This window comes from Notolepis coatsorum (genome assembly GCF_963971535.1).
Source record: "Notolepis coatsorum genome assembly, chromosome: 10".
Classification (NCBI taxonomy): Eukaryota; Metazoa; Chordata; class Actinopteri; order Aulopiformes; family Paralepididae; genus Notolepis; species Notolepis coatsorum.
Window position 1 is genome coordinate 10,274,755 of NC_140174.1, and position 22,276 is coordinate 10,297,030.

General features: G+C 42.7%; 1 protein-coding gene across 1 annotated transcript in view; it reads left to right on the plus strand.

Moving 5' to 3' along the window:
• Positions 1–22,276, plus strand: part of LOC311235030 (integrin alpha-3-like) — a gene marked incomplete at its 5' end in the record, with an annotated part of 68,498 nt that overhangs the window by 28,668 nt on the left and 17,554 nt on the right. The window contains 9 exon segments of the mRNA XM_084322342.1: positions 770–856; positions 2,287–2,354; positions 3,943–4,085; positions 6,469–6,615; positions 7,309–7,406; positions 10,353–10,521; positions 13,330–13,401; positions 14,395–14,474; positions 15,896–15,973. Of these exon segments, the coding sequence (XP_084178468.1) occupies positions 770–856; positions 2,287–2,354; positions 3,943–4,085; positions 6,469–6,615; positions 7,309–7,406; positions 10,353–10,521; positions 13,330–13,401; positions 14,395–14,474; positions 15,896–15,973 (942 nt within the window).

The window sequence follows — 22,276 nt, forward strand, 5'->3', positions numbered from 1 at the left end:
GATTCAGCGTTATATTCTAACGTGTTCAATATAAACTGCTATGATGAACATATGACCCACTCTGGATGAATCATCTAACTCTGCCCACGGAATTATAAACGATCCCCCGCCCATCCGGTCATCATCAGATCATACGTAGATCATTCTAGAAGTACGTCCAGTTGAAAATTTTCATCTCGCGCCGATCGCTACCAAACTGTATTTCATCATCAATATAATGCATTTAGGGCTATAAATCACGTTCTGAAGAAAGCTGCAGAAAACGATAAAAACATACTTATACTTTAGACCATATTTTAGTATGAATGAAAAACTTTAACGTTGCTACACCCTGAACAATACATATAGGACATTGAATGGGCCATAATAATGGCAATGTAGCAATAGAATTTAAAAAGTTATAGCCCTGCAAAGAAGGGGAACTTCTCCATAGACAAATAGAGCTGGCGAGGGATGGTAAATTATGAATTTAACCCATGGCGATCAAAGTGTTAATAAATAAATCTGACAAGTCACTGTCTCGCACACTCCAAGCTGGCAAGCAGGCCAAGAAGATGCTTAAAAAAACAGCATTTAAAAGTGAATTGTATCCTTCGAGTGACATCCTTGAAAATGAAAAATAGTGCTTGGAAAAGTACTTAAAAGTCCTTGAATCTCATTTTGCAATGTCTGTGGGAACCCTGGTAATGTACGTGAAATATGTGGTACTTTTATGAGACGACTCGATGAGCTAGTAAAGTAATCGTTCTCCTTTTCCTTTTGTCTTCAGAGCCCGTCCAGTCATCCACATATCCAAGACTTTCACCGTGGAGCCAAAGATCGTGGACCCGAACAAGTGTCTCAATGACCAGCCATGGTGAGGAGACGCCCTCATCGCCGTTCTATCTCAAACCCCGCCCTCTTTTCTTGATCCTCCAATCACAAGGTTGGTTGGCCCTCTCTGACGGAGAGGCACAACAAACTCTGGTATTTGTACATTTGTATTGGTAAGCTACCTCCATAAATTATACTACATCCTTAATGGACCTACAACCTATGGATGTGATGGATCACGGTCTATGTGGGTTTGGTTTTAGTTTATTCCTGTGTGCTTTGGATGTATTTTGGGTTTTCTCTGGTGAGCTGTCATGTTAATTGCCACGTGGCATGGCAGGTGTGTGGCCTTGATTGCCACCTGATTGGTGTCAGGTGTGCAGTGCCTTTAGGTAGGCTTGGTTTCCTGTGTTCGGATGCTTGTTCATTTAATGTTTTCCCTCAGTAGTAGAGGAGTGTCCCAAGTACATTTAGTCATTTAGCCGACACTTTTATCCAAAGCGAATGACAAGTTCTGTAAGACAAGTCAGTAGGAAGGGTACAACTCTATCAGCTGAGTAACAATGTTCATCAAAGTGTTCAGACTTGAGTGCTATACAGTGTTGAGTGTATGTTAGTTAGTGTTGTTAGTACATCTTTCTAGTGTTTTCTTTTTCTGTACTGCTTTTGTTTTCAACTGCTAGGCAGTGGTAGTTATTAAAAAAAATGTAAGAAAATCTAGTGATGGTGAGATGAAGCATTGAAGCTTTCCAAGCTTCATGGTGGTTAATTTGCTCTACTGTGCCATCTAGTGGACAATAAATGTAGAACAGGCAGAGTGATTATAATGATACCACCATGGCTTTGGTGTGTGAAGCTTTGAATTGAATTGTGCTTAAATTATGATGCCAATAAACAAATAATATAGTCTGTCTGTTTTTCTGACAATGAATGATGGCAGAGACCGAGGGGAAAGTGCTTTTGTTTCATTCTATTCAAAAACGTTTTCCCGCTTTCTTTTATCCTGGTGTTTTGTGTTTTCTATAGCTTTTATTTCAATGTTCTTGTGTTTCCCCCTCGCCCTATCATCGTTCTGCGATTCCAGTGGTTACCTCTCTGGGGTAACTTAGATTCCCCTCTTATGTGTGTCTGCGTGTGTGTCCTTAAGGTCCCCAGAGTTTGCTCTGAACAGGGTAAATCTGCATTTTGCTATGATGCCCTTGAGATTCTCCTCTGTTGCAGAATTTGAAACCTCCAACATTGGTCAATCAAGTTGTACATGTTTTAGTTGATTTGTTATCCTTAGTTTTGCCTCGTCTTGTTGTCTATTTGTTATGGTTTTGTATGCTGTGTGATTTTATATGTTTTTTTTTTTTTTGTAGCTTATTTCTGTATGTACACTCGACGTGACTGTAAATGAGGGACACCTCAGTTGCCTTTTGAGTTGAAATAAATGTTTGAAATTAAGTTAAATGTTTGTTTTGTATTTTTCAGCATCACAGCCAAGTTGTGCTTCTCCTACACGCTCAGCACCGGCAATAAGGACTTCAAGAAGAACATCAGTAAGTAACCTGCTTCTTTACTAGATATATAATCCTTCAGATGAAACTATTTAAGTCCGTTTGAGGTTTTCCAGACGAATCACGCTTTCAGAGCTCTGTTGGGTATTTCAGTACTCAGAACGGTTATTACATTATTTATGTCTATTTTATTGCACTGCTCTCATTCTCTATATTCTCAGGCTCATTCTATGTATGCACTTTATGCATTGCTTTTATTTAGTCAGAAACATGCTTATAGTCTTTTATAGGATTTTAGAAATCTATCATCAATGAATAGATTTGAATGACAGTAATCTATTACACATCTTCAGGGAGGTTTTGATATCAATTATCTGCCTGTCTATAATTGAATGCAAATTTGTATGTCTATTTTGTGTCTACATCACTGCTGTGGAGCACTTTGGGCTGCAATTCTTGTATGAAAGATGCTATACAAATAAAGTTATTATTATTACCATTACATCACTCAAAAGTCTGTGGATTGACTATAGAAAATGCAAACAGCTTGGCTGCAGGCTTGTCATCTGAAACCCCATCCAAAGACCATTATTATTATCGCCATTGTTAACATTGTTATCGAGTTATCGTTCACGTGCCATTGTTATACTTGACACAAGGGGAACTCTACCCCCCCGCCCCCCCGAAGTGTCCTTGAGCAAGACACTTAACCCCTAACTGCTCCCGATGAGCAGGTCGGCACCTCGCACGGTCGCCTCCGCCATCGGTGTGTGAATGTGTGAGTGAACGGGTGAAATGTGAGGAACAAAAGCGCTTTGGATAAAAGCTATGCAGCCATTTACTGAGTGTGTGTCTTCACCTCTCTGACTATACTGTGTGTCATAATAATAATAATAATAATAATAATAATAATAATAATAATAATAATAATAATAATAATAATAATAATAATAATAATAATAATAATAATAATAATAATAATAATAATAATAATAATACATTTAATTTGTATTGCACTTTTTGTTCACTAGGATCCCAAAGTGCTACAGGGTTAAAACATAGTTAAAAAATAAAATAATTATTAGTAAAAAAAAAATTAAATACAGAATAAAATTAAGATACAAATAGAACATAGTATAAACAGAAAATGTTATTAAATTAAAGCCAACGGCACAAGAAAAATAATAATATCACAAGAAAAATAAATTAATTAATTAAAATAAAAAGCTAACAGTCAAAGGTCTTCACCTCCCTGACTAGTGACTACACTGTAGTAATAATAATACTACATTTTATTTGGTGGTGCCTTTCAGGACACCCAAGGTCACCTTACAGATCATATAAAAAATAAGAAATAAAAAAAACAAGGCAGTTAAAAGTCGAGGTTAACAATAAAACAAGCAACAGGAAGTATAAAAACAGTTAAAATAACTAAACAAACAAACAACAGGGGGTATAGGACAGTGGCTGAGGTTACAGTGAATATGCTAGTTTGAACAGATGGGTTTTCAGTTGAGATTTGAATGTTGATAGTGAGTCAGACTGTCGGATATGTGGGGGCAGGGTGTGTGTCTTGACCTCTGACCTCTGACCTTGACCTCTGTGTGTGTGTGTCTCTTCACCCTCACAGCGGTGGCGTACACGGTGGAGGCAGACGTGGAGCGGCTCAGGTCTCCTCGCGTTCGCTTCCTGGGCAGCGGGCACGAGTTCACCGGCTCCCTCACTCTGCCGTCTCCCAAACTCAAGTGTACGGTGCTCAGCCTCACCGTGGCGGTAAGAACACACACACACACACACATAGGTTTAGTTCTAACATTGGGGGGGGGGGGGTCTGGGTGTCCTCCCCCAGGATATTTTGAGAATCAAACACCTCATGTCCTGCATTCTGGTGTACTACTTTTATGCACCAATGTACGGTCCTGTAGGGGTGTCTGGATGATGGTACGGTCCTGTAGGGGTGTCTGAATGATGGTACGGTCCTGTAGGGGTGTCTGAATGATGGTACGGTCCTGTAGGGGTGTCTGAATGATGGTACGGTCCTGTAGGGTGTCTGAATGATGGTACGGTCCTGTAGGGGTGTCTGAATGATGGTACGGTCCTGTAGGGGTGTCTGAATGCTGGTACGGTCCTGTAGGGGTGTCTGAATGATGGTACGGTCCTGTAGGGGTGTCTGAATGATGGTACGGTCGTGTAGGGGTGTCTGAATGCTGGTACGGTCCTGTAGGGGTGTCTGAATGCTGGTACGGTCCTGTAGGGGTGTCTGAATGATGGTACGGTCCTGTGGGGGTGTCTGAATGATGGTACGGTCCTGTAGGGGTGCCTGAATGATGGTACGGTCCTGTGAGGGTGTCTGAATGATGGTACGGTCCTGTAGGGGTGTCTGAATGATGGTACGGTCCTGTAGGGGTGTCTGAATGCTTGTACAGTCATGTAGGGGTGTCTGAATGATGGTACGATCCTGTAGGGGTGTCTGAATGATGGTACGGTCCTGTAGGGGTGTCTGAATGCTGGTACGGTCCTGTAGGGGTGTCTGAATGATGGTACGGTCCTGTAGGGGTGTCTGAATGATGGTACGGTCCTGTAGGGGTGTCTGAATGATGATACGGTCCTGTAGGGGTGTCTGAATGATGGGTACGGTCCTGTAGGGGTGTCTGAATGATGGTACGGTCCTGTAGGGGTGTCTGAATGCTGGTACGGTGCTGTAGGGGTGTCTGAATGATGGTACGGTCCTGTAGGGGTGTCTGAATGATGGTACGGTCCTGTAGGGGTGTCTGAATGATGGTACGGTCCTGTAGGGGTGTCTGAATGCTGGTACGGCCCTGTAGGGGTGTATGAATGCTGGTACGGCCCTGTAGGGGTGTCTGAATGATGGTACGGTCCTGTAGGGGTGTCTGAATGCTGGTACGGTCCTTTAGGGGGTGTCTGAAATTGTTAATTAATATATAGTTACAAGTAAGAAGGATATATAAATGTTTTGACCCCCCTTTATTTTTGATCAAATAGAATGTAACAAAAGCACTTTCCCCTCAGTCCCTGCCATCATTCATCATCAGACAAAAAGACACTTATTTGTTAATTGGCATCATCATTTAAGCACAATTCAATTCAAATAATTATATTAGCTATATTTTTTGAAGGGGATGAATTTACCTATTCTCATATAAATGGGGACATGTCCCCTGCTACCCCCCCCCCCCCCCCCCCCCCCCCCCTAAATCTATGGCTATGCCCACGATGAAATAAAAGTGAGATGACAGAGACAAACACACTTCTTCAATCAATATCTGAAATGAATTTCTTTTAAATACACTAACCTTCTTACTGTCCTATACTATCATGCACTCTTCCTACTATACTACTATGCACTCAACAGTGCAGCACCCAAGTTTCAGCACTGTTTGATGAACATTGTTACTCTGCTGATAGAGTTGTACCCTTCCTGCTGACTTGTCGTACAGAACTTGTAAGTCGCTTTGGATAAAAGCGTTCAGCTAAATGACTAAATGTAAATGCAAATGTACTTGGGACACTCCTCTACTACTGAGGGAAAACATTAAATGAAAAAGCATCTGAACACAGGAAACCAAGCCTACTTAAAGGCACTGCACACCTGACACCAATCAGGTGGCAATCAAGCCCACACACCTGCCCTGCCGCATGGCAATTAACTGGTTTCTGGTGATTGACAGCTCACCAGAGAAAACCGAAAATACATCCAAAGCACACAAGGAATAAACTAAAACCAAACCGGGAGCATGTCTATGTTCCCTGGGTCCTATGTTCCCCGGGTTCTATGTTCCCCGCTTTGATTGATTGATTGATTGAACATTTTAGACCACCAGCCCTGATTCCAAACTCTAACCTTAACCAGTTCGAAAGAGGGCCTAAGCTTAACCGTTCGAAACGAGGCGGACATTAATAATTAATAAAATAATAAAAATGTATAAAAATTTCAATCTATTAATCAATCAAAGCGGGGAACATAGAACCCGGGGAACATAGGACCCGGGGAACATAGGGATGATCCCACCAAACCCACATAGAACAGAACTTGTAAGTCGCTTTGGATAAAAGCGTTCAGCTAAATGACTAATTGTAAATGTAAACAAACAGAGATCTGAGCCGCTGGTGAATCTTGGTTCTATGTTCGTCTCAGTCCTTGGTGAAGGACAAACTGGAGGCGGTGGTCTTCTCGGTCAACATGTCCCTCCAGGAGGCCAAGCCTAAAGTCCGGCGCTCCCTCCAGAACCTGGACTCCTTCCCCATCCTGAGCCAGAAGCAGAAGCTGACCCAGAGGACGGAGGTACGGCACCGTAGGGCTGAGCCCAAACGTTCGGACCTTCGTTCGCTACGTTGGCGTTCGAATTCTAAATCAACATTTTATATATATTTTCTTTTATGTGTCTATTGGGGTTTTTCTTCACAGTTGCAGATACAGATTAGGCTACACTACTATTATAGTATATGGCTCGTCATAACAATTTAAATAAAACATTTATCATAAATGATGTAGCCTATCTGCATCCGCTCGGCGCTCCATCAAAACGTCACCATCACTTTCGTACCAACCGTGCCCTTATTGGATTATTTATGTTGACGAAACTGATGAGTTATATTCATTAAAGAAAGTTGATTTAATAAAATAAAAATACTAATTTAATCAGATTAATCACTTTATTAAAATTGAGGATTTAGTTTGAGGATATTTTATTAAAAAAAAAAGCTCTGCACATGTCTGGAGGTCACTCCTGTCTCTGGAGATAACTAACTATAGACACCAATGTGTCAGTGAGTGAATAAACAGATCTGGATTGGCTGATTGATTGGTTGGTTGATTGATTGATTGGTTTTTAGATTAAAATGTATTGTCAATATACAGCACAAGTACAGTACAATGCAACTATTGTACTTTTATATATATTGTATATTGTAGTGAGGTGAGGTGAGATGAGGTAATATGATATGATGACATTCTATCTTTCTCTTCCTCTTGCAGATAAACTTCCAGAAGGAATGTGGCTCAGACAACAAGTGCACCAGTAACCTGCAGCTGACGGCTAAGTTTGCTAACGCCAAAAAAAGGCCTTACCCCAGGTGACCGGAGCAGATGATTACGTGTGTTGATGCGTGTGCCTGTATGCGTGTTTGACTTGGGTCAAAATTGGTTAATAAAAAACAAAAAGTGGTTAATATTAGCATTAGGTTAAGGTTAGGCACGTATTATATATAACTCTGCATGATAGCATGATGTATAATAGTGCTGTATATTATATTTACTGCATATATATACTGTATATATATCCATTTCTGTCTGAATATACCTGCATATAATACTTCTATATACCTACTTATACATCTGCATATAACCCATGTAAGTACAGTACAACTAAAATAAGTTGTCATGCAAATGTAACAGTAAAGTGCAATAGTAATATACAATGTACAGTAGGGGTGGGACAATACATCGATCCAGATCGATATATCGATCTATTATCAATAATCAAATAGGATCGACGCAACGTAAAAAGATCGATTCATATTGCGATACTCTTATTTTGAAAATCCCCGCGAGTCATATCCGCCGGCGCCCAGTATTGTGAAACTCCGTGTAGACATTACAGCAGTGTTTGCGTCTGCTGTAAAGCACTACAGAGCGTCTATTTTGCGAGCCGATATAAGTCTGTGCAGTTTTTTCCCCGCAACGGGTCAAATGCATATAACAGGCGTTGCATCGTCGCCATTCCTTTATGCCAACGTCGCGTTAAATATCTAAATGAACGTCGCGTTGGCTGCTTAAAAGCTAAGCAGCTAACCGTGAGAGAGAACAGGAGAGTGAAGAGGGGTGGGGGCTGTGGGGGACTGTGTGTGTGTGTGTGTGTGTGTGTGTGTGTGTGTGTGTGTGTGTGTGTGTGTGTGTGTGTGTGTGTGTGTGTGTGTGTGTGTGTGTGTGTGTGTGTGTGTGTGTGTGTGTGTGTGTCTGTGTGTGTGTTAAAGCTCAATATATAAAAACAAAAGTGAACAGGAGGTCTATTTGTATTAAAAACAATAGATTGTTTTTCATTTATCGTATCGTGGCAGACTTTGTGATATCGGCAAATATCGTATCGTTGTCCAAAGAATCGATATCGTATCGTATCGTGATGAAACTGATGATTCCCACCCCTAATGTACAGGTGATTAAACTGGGGTGTATATATATATCCATTTCTGTCTTAATATACCTGCATATAATCCTTCTATATACCTACTTATACATCTGCATATAACCCATGTAAGTACAGTACAACTAAAATAAGTTGTCATGCAAATGTAACAGTAAAGTGCAATAGTAATATACAATGTACAGGTGATTAAACTGGAGTATATATAAATGAGTACTACTGAGTAATAGTTCTAATCAGATGTATGTACAGAGTACAGAGTTGTAGTATTAATATGTACAGTGATATCGGTATAACGACACTATGATAGTAAGTCATACTGGCCAGCGGCATAACTAGTAAGAGTAGGTAAGGGATATGTACAGATATACTGTAGATATAGTATCTACAGATATGTAAAAAGGATTATATGCAGGTATATTCAGACAGATGTGGATAAATAAATCATATGGTACAAATAATTATGTATATATATAAGGTGTAAGGCGGTTGTAGACAGTGAAGGCAGTAGGCGGTAGTCGTTTAAAAAAAATATATATATTATTATTATTATTATATATTTTTTGCACTACCTATCTTTGTGAAAGTGGCTTCTCAGCTCTGGTCCAGCCAGCTGAAGACTTCTTAGCTTAGCATAACAGACCGACAGTAAGTTTGGGGAAACTAATGGGATAACTGGGGATGTTGTTTGCTCCTGACAAGAGTCTCAAAGTCTGGGGTGATGGTAGACAAAGCAACTCTGAGGTCATGCTCAATGTCCAATCTGTTCCTCTGCTCTGTCTTCAGCTGGACCAGAGCTGAGAAGCCACTTTCACAAAGATAGGTAGTGCAAAAAAATATATATATATAAATAAATTATAAAAAAAATATATAATTTGTTTTTAATATAATTTTTTTTCGATTAGTCGACTAATCCAAAAAATTATCGACAGATTAGTCGACTACCAAAATAGTCATTAGTTGCAGCCCTATTGCACACATTGACAATGTAGTCATGCAGCGACACCCCATGTGATAGGCGACACACCGATGAAATGCCTCTCTGCGCTGGACCCGTCCCGTGGTTCTCCACCCCCCTCCCCCCCACCCCCCAAGGGCAGCCGGGAGCAGACATGGGGGTTGCGGTGTGTGGGGACCCGGCCGGGGGACCAATCCAAATGCTCCTGGTCGTCTTCGGTGTTAGCGATCTGTTCTGCGTGTTTTTCCATTGGGTTTATCTCTTTTTCTGGAGTGGGAAACCCTTGCGAGCACACAGGGGGAGAACACGCCACACCACTTCCATGCTGAACAGATGTATCTCAGATGTATCAGATGTACCATTGCTGCACGAATCCGCTTCAAGGCCCTCGACCTGGCATACCGTGCGGCAAAGGGAACCGCTCCTGCCTACCTCCGGTCAATGGTCTCTAACTACACACCCGCAAGACCCCTACGCTCTGCATCTTCTGGCCGCCTCAGACCCACTCCTACCCAAGCTCCGGGAGGGTCATCAAAGAGAAGTCGCCTATTCTCAGTCCTTGCCCCACAATGGTGGAATGAACTACTCACCCCAGTTAGGACAGCCGAAACACGTCCAATCTTTCGCCGTCGACTAAAGGCGCACTTCTTCAACCATTATCTGAAATAAAAATATATATAAATACAAAAATACAAAATATCTTACCCTAACTAACCTCACTGTCATGCACTTGTCCTAATAAACTAACCTACACTGTAGCACTCAACACTTTGATGAACATTGTTACTCCGCTGATAGAGTTGTGCCCTTCCTGATGACTTGTCGTACAGAACTTGTAAGTCGCTTTGGATAAAAGCGTCTCAGCTAAATGACTAAATGTAAATGTAATGTAAATGTATCTCTCTCTCTGTGTGTGTCCAGGCAGGGCAAACACCAGGTGCTCCAGTACAACAGCGACGTGAAGAAGATCATCATGATGGTGGAGGTGACCAACCAGGCGGCTCCGGGGAAACTGAACGAGGACGCCCACCAGGCCCAGCTCAACATCACCATCCCAGAGACACTCAGCTACTCCGGGGTCCGGTCCACGGTACGTCCACCAGGGGGCAGCGCCTGATAACGGGCGAAGAGTAAGGGGGGAGGCAACTAACAGCATGTTCATGGACAGTGTTCATTTGGACCAACGTTACCTCTGTAGTAATTTAGTATATTATTATTATTATTATTATTATTATTATTATTATTATTATTATAATACTCATAATATACACATTCCTACTGTCTCAATAAAGAACCTTCTCTCCTGTGTCTCCTCTACTCTGTCTCCCTCTCAGCCTTCCTACTGTCTCAGTAAAGAACCTTCTCTCCTGTGTCTCCTCTACTCTGTCTCCCTCTCAGCCTTCCTACTGTCTCAGTAAAGAACCTTCTGTCCTGTGTCTCCTCTACTCTGTCTCCCTCTCAGCCTTCCTACTGTCTCAGCAAAAAGAACCTTCTCTCCTGTGTCTCCTCTACTCTGTCTCCCTCTCAGCCTTCCTACTGTCTCAGTAAAGAACCTTCTCTCCTGTGTCTCCTCTACTCTGTCTCCCTCTCAGCCTTCCTACTGTCTCAGTAAAGAACCTTCTCTCCTGTGTCTCTTCTACTCTGTCTTCCTCTCAGCCTTCCTACTGTCTCAGTAAAGAACCTTCTCTCCTGTGTCTCCTCTACTCTGTCTTCCTCTCAGCCTTCCTACTGTCTCAGTAAAGAACCTTCTCTCCCGTGTCTCCTCTACTCTGTCTCCCTCTCAGCCTTCCTACTGTCTCAATAAAGAACCTTCTCTCCCGTGTCTCCTCTACTCTGTCTCCCTCTCAGCCTTCCTACTGTCTCAATAAAGAACCTTCTCTCCTGTGTCTCCTCTACTCTGTCTCCCTCTCAGCCTCCCTACTGTCTCAATAAAGAACCTTCTCTCCTGTGTCTCCCCTACTCTGTCCCCCTCTCAGCCTTCCTACTGTCTCAGTAAAGAACCTTCTCTCCTGTGTCTCCTCTACTCTGTCTCCCTCTCAGCCTTCCTACTGTCTCAGTAAAGAACCTTCTCTCCTGTGTCTCCTCTACTCTGTCTCCCTCTCAGCCTTCCTACTGTCTCAGTAAAGAACCTTCTCTCCTGTGTCTCCTCTACTCTGTCTCCCTCTCAGTCTTCCTACTGTCTCAATAAAGAACCTTCTCTCCTGTGTCTCCTCTACTCTGTCTTCCTCTCAGCCTTCCTACTGTCTCAGTAAAGAACCTTCTCTCCTGTGTCTCCTCTACTCTGTCTTCCTCTCAGCCTTCCTACTGTCTCAGTAAAGAACCTTCTCTCCCGTGTCTCCTCTACTCTGTCTCCCTCTCAGCCTTCCTACTGTCTCAATAAAGAACCTTCTCTCCTGTGTCTCCTCTACTCTGTCTCCCTCTCAGCCTTCCTACTGTCTCAATAAAGAACCTTCTCTCCTGTGTCTCCTCTACTCTGTATCCCTCTCAGCCTTCCTACTGTCTCAGTAAAGAACCTTCTCTCCTGTGTCTCCTCTACTCTGTCTTCCTCTCAGCCTTCCTACTGTCTCTATAAAGAACCTTCTCCACTGTGTCTCATCTACTCTGTCTCCCTCTCAGCCTTCCTACTGTCTCAGTAAAGAACCTTCTCTCCTGTGTCTCCCCTACTCTGTCTCCCTCTCAGCCTTCCTACTGTCTCAATAAAGAACCTTCTCTCCTGTGTCTCCTCTACTCTGTCTCCCTCTCAGCCTTCCTACTGTCTCAGTAAAGAACCTTCTCTGCTGTGTCTCCCCTACTCTGTCTCCCTCTCAGCCTTCCTACTGTCTCAGTAAAGAATCTTCTCTCATGTGTCTCCTCTACTCTGTCTCCCTCTCAGCCTTCCTACTGTCTCAGTAAAGAACCTTCTCTCCTGTGTCTCCTCTACTCTGTCTCCCTCTCAGCCTTCCTACTGTCTCAGTAAAGAACCTTCTCTCCTGTGTCTCCTCTACTCTGTCTCCCTCTCAGCCTTCCTACTGTCTCAGTAAAGAACCTTCTCTCCTGTGTCTCCTCTACTCTGTTGCCCTCTCAGCCTTCCTACTGTCTCAGTAAAGAACCTTCTCTCCTGTGTCTCCTCTACTCTGTTGCCCTCTCAGCCTTCCTACTGTCTCAGTAAAGAACCTTCTCTCCTGTGTCTCCTCTACTCTGTCTCCCTCTCAGCCTTCCTACTGTCTCAGTAAAGAACCTTCTCTCCTGTGTCTCCTCTACTCTGTCTCCCTCTCAGCCTTCCTACTGTCTCACTAAAGAACCTTCTCTCCTGTGTCTCTCCTACTCTGTCTCCCTCTCAGCCTTCCTACTGTCTCAGTAAAGAACCTTCTCTCCTGTGTCTCCTCTACTCTGTCTCCCTCTCAGCCTTCCTACTGTCTCAGTAAAGAACCTTCTCTCCTGTGTCTCCTCTACTCTGTCTCCCTCTCAGCCTTCCTACTGTCTCAGTTACTGTAAAGAACCTTCTCTCCTGTGTCTCCTCTACTCTGTCTCCCTCTCAGCCTTCCTACTGTCTCAGTAAAGAACCTTCTCTCCTGTGTCTCCTCTACTCTGTCTCCCTCTCAGCCTTCCTACTGTCTCAGTAAAGAACCTTCTCTCCTGTGTCTCCTCTACTCTGTCTCCCTCTCAGCCTTCCTACTGTCTCAGTAAAGAGCCTTCTCTCCTGTGTCTCCTCTACTCTGTCGCCCTCTCAGCCTTCCTACTGTCTCAGTAAAGAACCTTCTCTCCTGTGTCTCCTCTACTCTGTTGCCCTCTCAGTTTGGAAAATATTTGAATAAAAACATGCAACACATCTTCAGCCACTCTGACTGTTCTCACCTGCTCCTCTTGTCGTTGTGCAGGAACTGATAGAATGTCACCTGCTCCTCTTGTCGTTGTGCAGGAACTGATAGAATGCCACCTGGAGGGCACGGTGTTGTGTGACCTGGGGAACCCACTGACGAGCAACGAGAGGGTGAGCTATATATAATATATACATTACGTATATATGTAACGGATGGTATCGTGAAGCGCAGTCAAGAAGGGCTGGGGTGAGTAGCCGTGCTATGGGTTAAACTCACTCTCACATCCTCAAAAGACGCATAGACACGGTACAAAGAAGTGAATTCACCTCTTGGTATAGCGGTCTGTGTTGTTGCACACGGCGTGGCAGACCCGTGTTCGAATATCCCTCAGGGCATCGAAGTTTGAGGTGACGTTGTCACAACCGTTACATATATATATATCCACATCTGTCTGTACATACCTGCATATAATCCTTTTTACATATCTGTAGATACTATATCTGTACATATCCCTTACCTATACTCTTACTAGTTACACTGCTGGCCAGTATGACTTACTACCATAGTGTCTTTATACCTGTATCACTGTACATATTAATACTACAACTCTGTACATACATCTGATTAGCACTATTACTCAGTAGTACTCATTTATATATTTTATACCCAGTTTAATCACCTGTACATTGTATATTGCTGCTGCACTTGCACTCTGGTTGGATGACAAACTTCTTTTCGTTGTACTGTACTTGTGCTGTATAATGACAATACATTTGTCATTTTAATAAACAAAGAAACTTTTTACTTTTTACATTTTAATCTAATAATCAAATACCACAACGCTATTTCATTGTACCACAGATTCGTCCTCACAGATTTATTGACTCATTCAAGATATTTTTTTGTCATAATGCACAGTTAAAAACAGTGACAATACAATGAAAATCCTACATTGCTAGTCCCCCCCTTCACACAGAATCACAAAATATAGACTTAAACTAGAATAAAAAATATCAAGACAACATTTAATGCTAAAATAAATCATAAGATAAGTAAAGTCTAAAAAGTAGGCGCGAGTGACTCTTCTGTAACTCATCAAATCATGTACCGAGTCGTTGTTTTTCGTGACACGTGTCTCTCGTGTCCCTCGCCCTCGTCCACAGGTCACGTTGGACCTCATTTTTGAGACGACGGGGATCACCCTGTTCACGCGGGACATCCAGTCTCAGCTGCTGCTGTCAACGTAAGTTACCTTTTAAACGTCCTACTTCTTCCTAGATGGTATTAGTTTGATCGTATCATTGCAGTATGAGTCGTTCATATAATGGGTGTGATGTAGAATGAAAACCACTGATTGCTCTAACGAGGCATGCATGCCTTTCGTCTATTATTCTATTTTGGTTTTGCTTCCTCATCCTTCCCTGTTTTGATATCCTAGTTCTGGTTCAGCAGCAGGTTGCAGGTTCCATTCCCCTTAGTAGTTTGTAAAACATTTTATAGAGGAGAAAGAGGGACCCAGAGTATGGGAGACACAGGAGAGAAGGTTCTTTATTGAGACGGTAGGAAGGCTGAGAGGGAGACCGAGTAGAGGAGACACAGGAGAGAAGGTTATTTATTGAGACGGTAGGAAGGCTGAGAGGGAGACCGAGTAGAGGAGACACAGGAGAGAAGGTTATTTACTGAGACAGTAGGGAGACAGAATAGGAGAGACAGGAGAGACTGTTCTTTATTGAGACGGTAGGGCGGCTGAGAGGGAGACAGAGTAGGGGAGACACAGGAGAGAAGGTTCTTTATTGAGACAGTAGGAAGGCTGAGGGAGACACAGGAGCGAAGGTTCTTTATTGAGACAGTAGGAAGGCTGAGAGGGAGACAGAGTAGAGGAGACGCAGGAGAGAAGGTTCTTTATTGAGACAGTAGGAAGGCTGAGAGGGAGACAGAGTTGGGGAGACAGGAGAGAAGGTTCTTTATTGAGACAGTAGGAAGGCTGAGAGGGAGACAGAGTTGGGGAGACACAGGAGAGAAGGTTCTTTATTGAGACAGTAGGAAGGCTGAGAGGGAGACAGAGTTGGGGAGACAGGAGAGAAGGTTCTTTACTGAGACAGTAGGAAGGCTGAGGAGACAGAGTAGAGGAGACACAGGAGAGAAGGTTCTTTATTGAGACAGTAGGGAGGCTGAGAGGGAGACAGAGTAGAGGAGACACAGGAGAGAAGGTTCTTTATTGAGACAGTAGGAAGGCTGAGAGGGAGACAGAGTAGAGGAGACACAGGAGAGAAGGTTCTTTATTGAGACAGTAGGAAGGCTGAGAGGGAGACAGAGTAGAGGAGACACAGGAGAGAAGGTTCTTTATTGAGACAGTAGCCTCGTTCAATAAGTGCAAAATGTGGTCCCAACTTAACATGGGACAGTGCAATATACAAGGGCTGTGCGATATGAAATAATAACCTTATATTTATGGGCCTGTACCACATCCCAAAACGTTGGTTGGGAGGGAAAGAAGAGTTTAATCGCATCTTCTCTCCGATGTCTCGTCTGTATGTCCGCTTTTTTCTTTCTCGTAACGCAGCGCTGTGTGTTTTTTCCCCCCGACACCAAAACAAATTGCCTGCAGCTACCTGCGGACGATAAAGAACGATCTAATCTCTCCGCTCTAATCCGTTCCTCCAGCCTGAGTGAGCAGAACGACCTGACCCCCGTGCCCGTGGTGCTGCTGATCGAGAACACCATCCTCACCCGCTTCTCCATGTGAGTACAGCCCCCCCCCCCTCCCCGTAGACACACATGAGGACACCGAGTGCAGACCTCAGTAATTATTTACCCTGCGCCGGTCAAATAAACGCCATATCTGCGAGTGTTGGCAAAATCCTGTTCTCCCAGCGCAGCACTTCTCTGCGATGACACCCAATCTGTCTTGTGGCCCGTCGCTTCCTCCAACCCCCCCCCCCTCTCGACGAGCGGCCGGCTGGTATCACATTGGATGCCTTTTCCTTGGGCTCAAACACGCGACGTGGTGTACATAGAGAATCTAAAGTGCACAGGGAGCAACAAGTGATACCACTGATTACTGTTGCTGCCTCAGCTAACGTTACATAAGTTACATACATTACTGTTGCTACCTCAGCTAACGTTAGATAAGTTACATACATTACTGTTGCTACCTCAGCTAACGTTAGATAAGTTACATACATTACTGTTGCTACATCAGCTAACGTTACATAAGTTACATACATTACTGTTGCTACCTCAGCTAACGTTACATAAGTTACATACATTACTGTTGCTACCTCAGCTAACATTACATAAGTTACATACATTACTGTTGCTGCCTCAGCTAACGTTACATAAGTTACATACATTACTGTTGCTGCCTCAGCTAACGTTACATAAGTTACATACATTACTGTTGCTACCTCAGCTAACATTACTTAAGTTACATACATTACTGTTGCTGCCTCAGCTAACGTTACATAAGTTACATACATTACTGTTGCTGCCTCAGCTAACGTTACATAAGTTACATACATTACTGTTGCTACCTCAGCTAACATTACTTAAGTTACATACATTACTGTTGCTGCCTCAGCTAACGTTACATAAGTTACATACATTACTGTTGCTACCTCAGCTAATGTTACATAAGTTACATACATTACTGTTGCTGCCTCAGCTAACGTTACATAAGTTACATACATTACTGTTGCTGCCTCAGCTAACGTTACATAAGTTACATACATTACTGTTGCTGCCTCAGCTAACGTTACATAAGTTACATACATTACTGTTGCTACCTCAGCTAACGTTACATAAGTTACATACATTACTGTTGCTACCTCAGCTAACGTTACATACATTACTGTTGCTACCTCCGCTAACGTTACATAAGTTACATACATTACTGTTGCTACCTCAGCTAACGTTACATAAGTTACATACATTACTGTTGCTACCTCAGCTAACGTTACATAAGTTACATACATTACTGTTGCTACCTCAGCTAACGTTACATAAGTTACATACATTACTGTTGCTACCTCAGCTAACGTTAGATAAGTTACATACATTACTGTTGCTACCTCAGCTAACGTTACATAAGTTACATACATTACTGTTGCTACCTCAGCTAACGTTACATAAGTTACATACATTACTGTTGCTACCTCAGCTAACGTTACATAAGTTACATACGTTACTGTTGCTACCTCAGCTAACGTTGCATAAGTTACATACATTACTGTTGCTACCTTGGCTAACGTTACATAAGTTACATAATTACTGTTGCTGCCTTATCTAACGTTACATAAGTTACATACATTACTGTTGCTGCCTCAGCTAACGTTACATACTGTAAGTTACATACATTACTGTTGCTGCCTCAGCTAACGTTACATACTGTAAGTTACATACATTACTGTTGCTACCTCGGCTAACGTTACATAAGTTACATACATTACTGTTGCTACCTCAGCTAACGATCAGATATTTTTTCTAAAAATGCATTTAATAGTGAATTGTATCCTTTTAAATGCCTTTTTAAAATGAAAAATAATGCTGGAAAAGTGCTTGAAAGTCCTTGAATTAAATTGTGCAATGTCTGTGGGAACCCTGAGAACTCCACCTACAGTATTAGTAATTAAATTCAGCCAAAGTGGTGCGAGCGTTCTTTCTGCTATTTACAATCATCGCTGCTATTTACAATCCTCTCACGCTGCTATTTACAATCCTCTCACGCTGCTATTTACAATCCTCTCACGCTGCTATTTACAATCCTCTCACGCTGCTATTTACAATCCTTTCTCTGTTATTTACAATCCTCTCTGAGGCTCAAAAGGCCGTTTTCCATGATCGATTATAATGGATTACAGTGGGTACTCTTAACATCGACGTAACAAATCACGAGAGGTGATCCATTACTCATGTACACACACATACTTATGTACACACATACTTGTGCACACGCATACTCGGGAGGGGTCATGCAATGTTCTGCATTCATTCATGATTGAGTCGCACAGGTGCTCTTACGCACAGCGACACTTTGCCCGGCAGTCCGGTTTAACATCGACTCTGGCTTCCCATCAGAAACGTTAATAAACTGATGATTTATGATCATCATCATATCTCTCACCGGGGCCCCTCATAAATAAAGGTAACTGGGATATTGTAACGTAGACATAACCGTCTATTTAAAGAAGTAACCTTTATACCGTAGCTATCCATTAACCCATCTGCCGACTTTAGTGTGCCGGTTAGAAGTCTATTAAACTATTCATTAGAAGTTCTATTTATTTCACGCACGCACGCTCGTTCGTGATAAATACTTAAACAGCTGAGCTCTCTTTTACTTTCAAGACACATTAGGGCTAAAGCCTGCGGCTAGCTAGCGAGAGATACACCGGCAGCTGGAAACCGCAAACCGTTGCTGCTTATTTGCTGAGCGAAGACATCTTGGAACAACGTCGCACTTTGGGAGAGGAGAGAAAACAAGTTGACCTGTATGTATTTTAGTTTACAACGTGTGTTTTCATGCCCCCCCCCCCCCTCTTGTTGTGAGAGTCCTCAAGTTGTAAACATCAAAATACCAGGTAGCAATCAGCCCGGCGACCAGTATTCGCGGAAAGAGGGTTTTTCACTGGAGTTTTATCGCCACACACAGACTATAATATATACAGAGCGAACGCTGGTGTAAACTGCCAGCGGTTCTGTCTTCACTCAAGCTCCGGTTCAGCTCAGTTCAACATCATTTATGATCCCAGGAGGCAATCATTTCGCAAACGGATGGCGCAAAGAACAATGCAAAGGGTCAAAGGTCAGACATAATCACGCACACATCATCGCAATGGGTTCTAGTCCGAGTGCCTATCTATTTTACGAGTTAATAGCCAATTGAGTGTGCTGGTGTCTATTTGTTTTCATCGTTTCAGTGTCCTGAAATGGCTACCAGAGGGGAATGTAGGACTCTTGAGTGTAGTCAGTGGTCAACATCAAGAAGGACGGCCTGGGGTTTTGTGCTCTTGAATAATTCAGGCAGAAAAGCCTGTCTGACTCTTGTACTCTTGAGTGTAGTGGAGGGATGGCCTGGGCTTTCTGCAGGGCTGTTCTCAGACCAGCCTGTCTGACTCCTATCATCTTGAGTGTAGTGGAGGGTAGGTAGGTAGGTATTTATTTAGACAACAAAACATATACAGACCATTACATCACATATTTGCTTTTGTCAAGGAGAGGAACGAAAAAGCCAATGACTTATTTACATCGTTGTCCCTGGAAGTCAAGGATGCTTGATACATACACATACAACTCATTACAGAAAATCATTCACAATTATTACATTTGAATAATGGTCTGGGCTTTCTGCAGGGCTGCTCTCAGACCAGCCTGTCATCTTGAGTGTAGTGGAGGGATGGCCTGAGCTTTCTGCAGGGCTGGTCTCAGAACTGTCTGACTCCTGATAATCTTACTGCAGTGATCCACAATGCGGCTAAGAGCATTTTTACCTTTCACACTTTAACAAATCATGGAAAAACACAATACTGACAGTAAAAGCTTTGTAAAACATGGTCATTAGTGTCTTGTGGACATTGAAAGGCCTCAGTTTGCTCAAGTGGAACGAGCGTTGTCGACCCTGTCAAAGCACAGTTTACTATCGGTGACCAAATACTTCTCGACACTCTCCACCACCTGCTCCTTGATGGTGGTTTATATAGATGGGGCTTTAGTCTAAAATCAATGGACATGTCCTTGGTTTTGGTTCCATTAAGGTGTAAAGACAGGGTCTCTGTGGGGTATTAAAATGTCTTAAATTTCATTTGCACAGGTAGAAAAAATGTTGGTGGGGCTGTCGGGAGATTAAATAATATTAATTATATGAAATGTCTGGCCGGCTGACAATAACCATAATAATTGTCGGCAAACTTCACAATGTGTCTGTTTTAAGTGGCATGTGAAATACGTTACAGAAGACGGAGCCTAGCTGCTCAGCACATTAATCTTTATTTAATCTCCAAACATCATTGAGAGCAGGCTCTCGTTCATGACATTGAGACGTGACGTGACTTGAGAGGGCGACCCAAGTGTTACTTTATTAATCCCCTAGGGGAAATTCAAGTGTCATAGCAGCATGAGAGAATGGTGATAATGGTAAAACTTAAATATTCTTCATTTAGAAATGAGATCGCATAGGTCTATGAATCGAGATCGCAATTTTTTTTCCGATTAATCGTGCAGCCCTAGTATACATGGTCCAACCCGTAGTAACACACTGTGAGTCAGTGCAGTGAAGGACCTGATCACGCATCATAAAAAAGGGGGTACAACTCACGGCAGTTTCCACCCTCAGAGCCTCATTTGAATTTCATCACACGATCCGGAACGTCAAACCTGAAATTCATTAAGTTCCTGTATCGGCTGCTTATCAGATTTGGACCCAATATCAAATGTCCGCCCTCCTGCTGTGTTTTGCTTTCAGCCCCAGTGATTGTGTGCATTCCATCCCAAGCAGAACCCAAATTATTTGTGTTCGTCTCGTTCTCTCTCTCTCTCTCTGGCTTTTCCCTCGTCGTCTTGTTTTGCCCTCCTCATTTCACGTTTGATTTCTCGCTGCAGTCTCTGCTTCTCGACCGAGTTCACCTTGTGAAATGCTTTGTTTCTCCCGGGGCTTATTATTATTATTATTTGGATACACTGTAGCAGTTTCCTCCAGAATCACCATGTCTTCACAAGAGGTGACATAGCTACTGATGACATCAATAGCGGCACAAGAGACCGTCCAATGCATTCCAATCTGTGCGGTCACAGCGCGCCTGCAGATGTTGCAGTTAGTTTTATCTAGGGATGCTCGATATTGGCTTTTTTACCGATACCGATATACCGATATTGTCCAACTCTTAATTTCCGATACCGATATCAACCGATACCGATATATGCAGGGTCCCCCCCCCCCCCCCCCCCCAAAAACTGAATAATTTCAGGTAATTAACATTATCTCTTGTTGTGGAATTAACACAACATTATGCATACTTTTGACAATAAATAAAATCAGAATGTGTTCTTACTTGCTTGCCTGGGTAAATAAAGGTTATAGAAATGTAAAAAAAATTATATATATATATATATATATATATATATATATTTTTAAACCGATACCGATATTTTCCGATATCACATTTTAATGCTAATATCGGTAGGCCGATAATATCGGACATCCCTAGTTTTATCCCATCTCAGAACCGTTTCTCTGGTTACAAAGTACAACTGAACATGTTCAGCTTGCTCTGCTGTCCAATCCAACCCTGCCGCAGTCCCCCCAGACTCGGTGTGGAAATACAGGGAGAGAGGTTAATCAGCCAGACCAGCTACACCTGTGCTAACTAACTTCCCCCACTGCCGCTTTGGCCTGCGGCAACAGTGGGTCGGGAGGTAGAGCAGTCGTCTGGTAATCCGGAGGTTCCCGGTTCTATTCCCGCTCCCCCCCCCCCTAGCAGATTCAAGAGGTTTAAGATAAGATAAGATAAGATATTCCTTTATTGATCCCCTTGGGGAAATTCAGGCATCATAGCAGCATGGGGGAGGGGGGGGGGGGGGTACAGGTAGTAACAACAACACAAGCAGTGTAAACAAATAGGTCAATATATTTAATATCTAACTAGCTGAAAAATATATTCACAGTATTCACAGTGCCACATAAGGTGCAGTATGCCTAAGGTAGTGTTATAATTTACTATCTACTGAAATATACATTATTCACAGTATCACTGAAATATACATTATTTAATCGTCACATACTGTACGATTAAATATGTCACTACAAGACATATAGTGAAATGAAGGTGGTCATAATACAATAAATTAAGCAGCGTGTCAAAGTGTCCTTGAGCAAGAGCACTTAACCCCTAATTGCTCCCGATGAGCAGGTTTGGCACCTTGCATGGTTGCCTCCGCCGTCTGTGTGAGAATGTGTGAGTGAATGTGTGAAATGTGAGGAAGCGCTTTGGATAAAAGCTGCTATATAAATGCACCGTTTACCATTTACTCCAGAGTTTCACCTCTGGAGCC